Source organism: Eucalyptus grandis, chromosome 7 (assembly GCF_016545825.1).
Source record: "Eucalyptus grandis isolate ANBG69807.140 chromosome 7, ASM1654582v1, whole genome shotgun sequence".
Taxonomy (NCBI): Eukaryota; Viridiplantae; Streptophyta; class Magnoliopsida; order Myrtales; family Myrtaceae; genus Eucalyptus; species Eucalyptus grandis.
The window spans coordinates 57879022-57886150 of record NC_052618.1 but is presented as its reverse complement, the minus strand read 5'-3'; the positions used below and the strand labels follow the sequence as shown (position 1 = coordinate 57886150).

Below are 7129 nucleotides of genomic sequence, written 5' to 3'. Positions count from 1 at the left end.
GGCGGCCCTCGGGCTGGGTCGCGCGACCCTTGCGGGAGGTCGCCCGACCTCGGGCGACCTCGGCTGACGGCCGCCGCGCGCAGATCGGCTCGCCGGCCGTCGCCCTTCGCCGGTCCGGCGAAGGGGCTGCTCCTTTTCATTTAAAAATTAAATAAATGCGGGGGCAACGGTGGATTTTCAAGAAAGTTTTGAGGGTAAAATAGGGAACAATATTTTTCATTAAATGGAAGCTTCAGCATTCCCAAGGGGAGACTTTCACTTGAAAGCGCCTTGGGAATCTTTGCCAAACACCCTATTTTAGGGTGAAAGAGCTTTGGGGCTTGGATGGGCATTTAGAAAGCCCATCCAAACGCACCCTAAACGCCCCGTCGTCTTCCCTCGCCGCCGACCGCACCGTCCAACATCACAAGCTATCGATCGCGCTCCGGCTTCCCTCCGAGAGGAGCTCTTCCCTCGCGTCAACTACCCTCCTTTCCTTTCCTCCGATCCCGCAAGTCTCCGGCGACCAAGTCGCGTCCTTCAACTCTGCATCGAAGTAGCGGCGTTCGAGCTGCGATTTCGTACAAATCGCGTACTACGATGTCAAAGCCCTCGTCACGATTGCTCCAAGGCGTTCTGAGATTGCATCGCCACCACTACCAGCTCCACCTACCGAAATCGTCCCCCGCTGGCGCGCATTCCTCCTCCCACTTCACCGGCGCGGCCGTCGATCCCGCCGCCGCCGCCGGCTCCTCGCCCCCTCCTTCTTCTCTCCTCCGCCCGTTTCCTCTCTCCTATCCGTCGAGCTCGGCCGCCGGCACCGCGCGAAATTCGTGCCAATCTAGAGCGTTCGGTAATCTCGCCGCGTCCGAGGTGCTCCCTCCTAGGACAGGCCAGGCTTCGTCAAAGAGCTTCTCGCCGGCAGGACTCGGTCCGTCGAGATTGAACTGCTATGGAGTTAGGCATTTCTCGTTCCAAAGCTCGGGGAATGGGGTTTCGCGAAGAAGGTTCTCGAGAAGCCGACAATGTCGGTTCTTTCTACGTTTAGCAAATACCGGGAGGCCATTGGACTGCAAGTGGAGTCGTTCTTGAGGAGCAATTACTTGGTCCTCGTGGGGGCTGCGGCTGTGTTGGTGTGCGCCTTGTTGTGGAGGATCATGTTTGGGATTGCTAACACCTTCGTCGGGATCTCCGAGGGGATGGCAAAGTACGGGTTCCTCGCCCTTTCCTCCGCTATTGTCGCCTTTGCTGTGAGTTCGTGAATTTCCTACTTTGTTCATTTATCCGTGTAATATAGTCGTTTCTATTGGCTAGAGAGGTGTACAGCTGTATTGGGAATGATTGAATGCCTGTGCTCAGCATTTCTGTCTCGGTGATTGCAGTATTCTTAAATTTTAGTCCGTCCTCTGTATGTAAAGGCCATGATAAGAGCGAGACCTTACGGTTAGGGGGACGGCATTTGGATGAGTGTGTCACCAGTAAATGCTTACCTTTTTGTCAACTGGTATTGGAGCGCAAGGTTGATTATCCAACCAACAATTATTATAAGCAAGGCAAGGACCTTGGATTTCCTGATGACTGTGAGTTTGTCAAATGTCTTTGGTTTTTAAATTAGCAGCTTCATTTGCAATGTGGCATTCTGCTACAGTGCAGGTTCTGCCGCTGGTCTGGCTTTTAGTTAAGTAAATGGGGAGTGGTTGTAAGTGGAATACTGTCTGGCATATTAGTCTTTCAAGTAAATGGGGAATGGCTGTAAGTGGTTTTTTATACCACTATGAATTGACCAATCTCCTAATTGATTTAGTCCTTTACTAAGTTTTCTCAAGTTTTACAACTGCAGTCTATCAACTACCATCACTACGAGTAGTTTACTAACATTCTGACAAAATTATAAATTACCAACTTCTTGAAAATTATCGACATTATCACAACATTACTAGATCCTTTGTAATTATACAAGTATCTTTTGTAATATACTAATACTATAATACATTTACCAACATTAATTTGAAATAGTAATTTATTCTAGCGTTGGTAGTTTACTTACGACCCAGACAAAATTCAATTGAAAGTCAAGAAATTTCTTATAGCGGCGATAATTTTTGAAAGGATTACTTGACATTTGAGTTGTCGATCATACTCTTTCTACTGACGATATTAAATATCTATCAACTGAGTCAAAAATCCACTAACAAACGGAAAGCTTAATAGCTTTTTAAATGACTAGACCATAGAAAGCTGGTTCCCTAAAGCTGAATTTGGTTTTTTTTTTATATTCCTTCGGAAGCTGAAGTCGCAGGTGAAGGGCGCTGATTTTCCTATTGAAAATGGGGATAGTTCCGGTTTTTAATGTTTGGACAGGATGAGTTTTGCATGGAAGCTTATGTATTTTCAGTGACTATATAGAATCTGAATTTAACCTTACATAAAGATAAAATTCTGGTTGCTTTATCAAATTTAGCTTTACCTGCATTCACCTTCTTAAACTGCTTACGTTTACCTGAACATGGTGGATTTTTTAGCACATTTGCCTCTGCAACTAAAGAGATGGTCTGAAGCAGTTCTAAACATATCGCCACTGGGAAACACGGTTCCGTTTGGGAAATTTCCCATGTTTGTCTTTCTTTTTAGTCGTTGTAAACTGCTGGCTGCACAAAAATTCCATGGGAAACACTAGAAAAAAAGAAGAAGCCCCTCTTCACATGCCTACCCGATGTGTCGAGTCTTCCTCTGGAAAACATATCGTTGTCGAGTTGGGCAAGAAATCCCAGCCCAATTAGGGTGGAAGGAGGCTTGCTTGGGGAGTTTCCGGCCTAATTCAGATCCCAGGAGGAGGCTCTGCATTTAACAAAATTCTAGATGAGTCCGTCCTTCTCCAATACCTTTAACCTCGGGCTATAAAGAGAGAGATGAATGTGCAGACCACATCAAGCTCCCCTAAAATATAAATTGAGTTGGGAATTCAGCGTAAAGTGCTGTTGTTGACGCACGAGACGTTAGAAACCAGAGAATCCTGATCAGTAGAGAGAGAAAAAAAAAAAACAGAGTGGGGAAGCAATGTTTAAGATGAATGTCCGTGCACCAGTTTTCCGTCAGAAAGGAACCCCACCCCCATTATTGAATTCAAATCTAATCCAACGATTGAAAGAATTCTATCCTTTTCTAATCTATTTCGAGACACAACTAAGCGGAAGCAGTTCAGATTACAAGGGCGGATGATGCCAGAAGCTTCTAAATTTGTGCCTCTTGCTGAGGATATGTTGCTAGATAAGGAGGATGGTGTGTATGGTTCTCTGGGGGCTATTGCAAGAAAGCTTGTTCTCATTGATAGAGAGAAATTCACTATAGGGTGCTAGGTGGGCGCAAACCCACGTACAAAACGAGGTCAAAATTAAAAAGAACTTAATCACGAGAGAAAGCATATATTAGCACCAATGCATTTGCATCTGCTCCTAATTCCATTATGCTAAAATCATTAGCTTTGCACCAGTCACGAAAAATTACAGGGGTTGGAGACTCCTCTCCTTCAAAGGCTTGCTTTCTTTGCTTTTTCCAAACCGGCCAGAAAATGGAGAGGATACTCACAAGATATTGATCCCCAACCCAAATTTTCTTGCACTCAAAGCCCCAACCGTTTGACTTGGTTCTATCAAATAGAACATCAAGGCTTTCGATTGCCCTTTCTAGGCCATGTTGTTCTAGTGGCACTTGTTCTCCCTTTTAATCGCATCTTCACTGCATTATATGCTCTTTCCAGGCCATGTTGTTCTAGTGGCACTTATTCTCCCTTTTAATCGCACCTTCACTGCATTATATGCTCTTTTTCTACGACGTTTGTTCCACTATCCTAGGTAGCCTGTATTTTCATTTGTCCTATTCTCTTTTATCAATTTTAATGCCCTATATGTTGCTTCAAGGCAAGGGACACGAAAAGGATTTGTTTTATTAATTCTCGCATAGGACGAACATCACTAGATGGAGGAATAGTTTATTTTATTCTCTTTTTCGGTTTTTCTTTTTCTTAATCAAATTGGCGGGAGGATGCTTCGTGCGCATTGATTTTGTGGTTCAGCGTAAAATACAGCATCATCCACGAGCTGACTCGAATGGATACCGTCCGGTTCGGAGTCTCTCCAGGTGTCTTGGGTTTTGGAATTTGAGAGGCACCCATGGGGACCGATGCCGGCGGAACAGACCGGGGACTCGCCAGTAGTTGGCTTCTCCCAGAGGTCGCTTCCGTTTCTCATGAAGACTTACATGCTCATGAATGATCCGTCGGTGGACGATTTGATTTCGTGGAACAAGGATGGGACGACGTTCATCGCGTGGCGGCTAGCAGAATTAGGATTTCAATTTAGCTTATTTTTAATTTAATATAAATGAAATTTGTATTAAAAATCAGATTGACATCATTTTAGCATTATGTTTTATATTTTAATCATGTCGTCACCACTTATGAGATAGGAAATATCAAAAAGAAGTCATGCCAACATTTTTCATTAGCCAAATTGGCCGAAATTAACTGAAGGACTTGATTACATAAAGTTGATAAGTTTTAGGATGTGTCGTTGGACTTTTGGAGAAAGTTTTTGAGAAAATGTAAATGACTTTAAGTTAAAAATGTTTTCCAAAATGTAAATTGTATTTGTTAAATTGTAATCTGAAAAGTCCATTGTAAAGTACCTTTAAGTAAGATAATATTTGGAAAGATTACATTTACAGATGACCTTTGTAAATAAAAAAAATTCGTCAAAAGAAAAATAAAAAAGTTGGCCAGCAAGGGCAAGGGGTCGCCGGTGATTGAAATTTGTTGTTGGCAGTTGACATCTAAGGTTATAAGACCTCAGGCGGCCCCAAGAGACGATCGGCGAGGGTCGCTTGGGGTCACGCAACCTCAACGAGGGTCGACTGGTCACGCGACCTCAAGCGACCTTCACGGAGGCCGTGAGATCTAGATTTGGGTCGCCGCGACTAGCAAGGGGTCATCCGACCCAAATCTGGGTCGTCGGAGGTTGTGCGACCTCAGCAACGTCTGCTTGGTCTCCTGACCTTAAGCGGCCCTTCATAGAGGTGACACACTAGATTTGGGTCACAACGATGCGACTTGCGGGGGGTCACTGCAACTCGTAGAGGTTGTGCAACTGGCAAGTGACGATCGCCAGGATAGCCGCGACCACATCAACCTCTCTCTAGCCTGTCGCCAACCCATCGCAACCACACGCAACCAAGCCAACCGACTCAATGGAGAATAAGATGAACAGTGAATCACGAGGCCAAAAACAGAAAGATAAAAATTGAGTGAGGATAGTTTTGGAACAAAATTTATATACTAAACCCTAGAGAGGGCCTTTCGAGAATGCTAAAAGCCCAAGGAAGCCTAGAATCTACCTTGGGCTTTCACCTTTTTAAAGGCAAACTTTCCCTCAAGATGGGTTTCAATAATTTAACCAAGCACCCAATATTTGGCCAAATAGGCTTTGGACACTCAAAGCTCCTTCCCATGGCCATTTCCAAATGTACCCTTAAACTTGATTGTACTTTTGTAAGCATAAGACTTAATTGTATTATCATGACAAGTTTTCAGATTTTTATCACACTTATCCCAAAATAAAAAGAATATTGGAGTAGCTCTAAAGATGAAGGAAGTGATGATCATTTGAAAAGTCATAAACATTGACTTCAACTTGGAGTTATCTGTGGACTTTCATTTTCATGAACTTTAAAAAGTGATCAAAGTTTCTGAACTTTGCGTATAAGTTATATATTTCATTTTCATGAACTTTGACTGAAAGGAACTTGTAAACTCTTTCTTTATTTCGATTGAAAATCAAAGCGATAGATTAGATTTTTCATTATTATTAAATATGCTAGATGCATGCATTCGTTTTTTACACGACATGGAGATTCATAATGCATAGGATATCCTATGAGAAGAAAGGAACATGTAATCTCTCTTTTTATTATGATTGAAAACCAAAACGATATATTAGATTCCCTACAATTATTAAATATGTTAGATGCATGAATTCGTCTCCCACAAGGCACTTAGACCTCGGGTGCACATGGACATCTTATGAGATGAGAGCATACCCATAAAGTAAAATGAGCATTGTGAATATTTCAATACACTAATCATTATTACTTACCTAAACTGTAATTTCATGATAATATTTTTGTATTGCATTAAATATAGTAATTATTGTGTGAACATGAAATTTAGTAACTCAAATATGTTAGAAACACATTATACGACCTATATTATCTATATTGTAACTACAAAATTAAGTCTTATCCTAGTCACATGCTCAACAAAAGTCCACTCTTATCGTACCACATTTTTGACAAGTAATAGTTCCGCGATCCCTTTTTCGTTCCACATACCAGTCCATACGTCGGGTAACCTAGGTCTAGCCTTGAAGTATTAGAGATAATTTACTTGACTTTTAGGGCAGATCCCAAGTGGCCCATTTTCCAACTCGGAATCATTTGGAGCAACATTTCCACAATGGATGAAGACACAAGAGGAGGACCATGTCATAACTCTATCAAGTGCTTCTATATATTGGGGCTTTTCCTAGGTGTTTAGCCTACCATATCACTTTTGTGGCTTGATCTTTCAAAAATTTTACCAAATACCCAATATTTGGCCAATTGGGCTTTGGACACTCAACCATGGCCATTCCCAAATGCACCCTTAAACTTGATTGTGCTTTTGTAAGCATAAGACTTAATTGTATTATCATGACAAGTTTTCAAATTTTTATCGCACTTATCCCAAAATAAAAAGAATATTGGAGTAGCTCTAAAGATGAAGGAAGTGATGATCATTCGAATAGTCATAAACGTTGACTTCGACTTAGAGTTATCTGTGGACTTTCATTTTCATGAACTTTAAAAAGTGATCAAAGTTTCTGAACTTGGCGTATAAGTTATACGTGGACTTTCATTTTCATGAAGTTCGATTGAAAGGAACATGTAAACTCTTTTTTTATTGTGATTGAAAACCAAAGCAAGGGATTAGATTTTTTATTATTATTAGATATACTAGATGCATGCATTCGTTTTTTACTTGGCACGTACATTCAGAATGCATAGGATATCCTATGAGAAGAAAGGAACATGTAATCTCTCTTTTTATTATGATTGAAAA

The 7129-nt window shown here is 41.8% G+C and overlaps 1 protein-coding gene across 1 annotated transcript; it reads left to right on the top strand.

The window, feature by feature from the left end:
- Positions 1-980: 980 nt before the first annotated feature.
- On the top strand, positions 981-1782 carry LOC104454481. Its single transcript, XM_010069332.3, has 2 exons — positions 981-1229; positions 1362-1782. Exons 1-2 carry the CDS (start codon positions 1005-1007, stop codon positions 1368-1370), a joined length of 234 nt encoding a protein of 77 aa, XP_010067634.3. The 5' UTR covers positions 981-1004; the 3' UTR covers positions 1371-1782.
- Positions 1783-7129: the final 5347 nt, after the last annotated feature.

What these genes read in the sequence shown, in the direction of transcription:
- LOC104454481 (XM_010069332.3), top strand. Translation starts at nt 1,005, where the DNA reads ATGTCGGTTCTTTCTACGTTTAGCAAATACCGGGAGGCCATTGGACTG.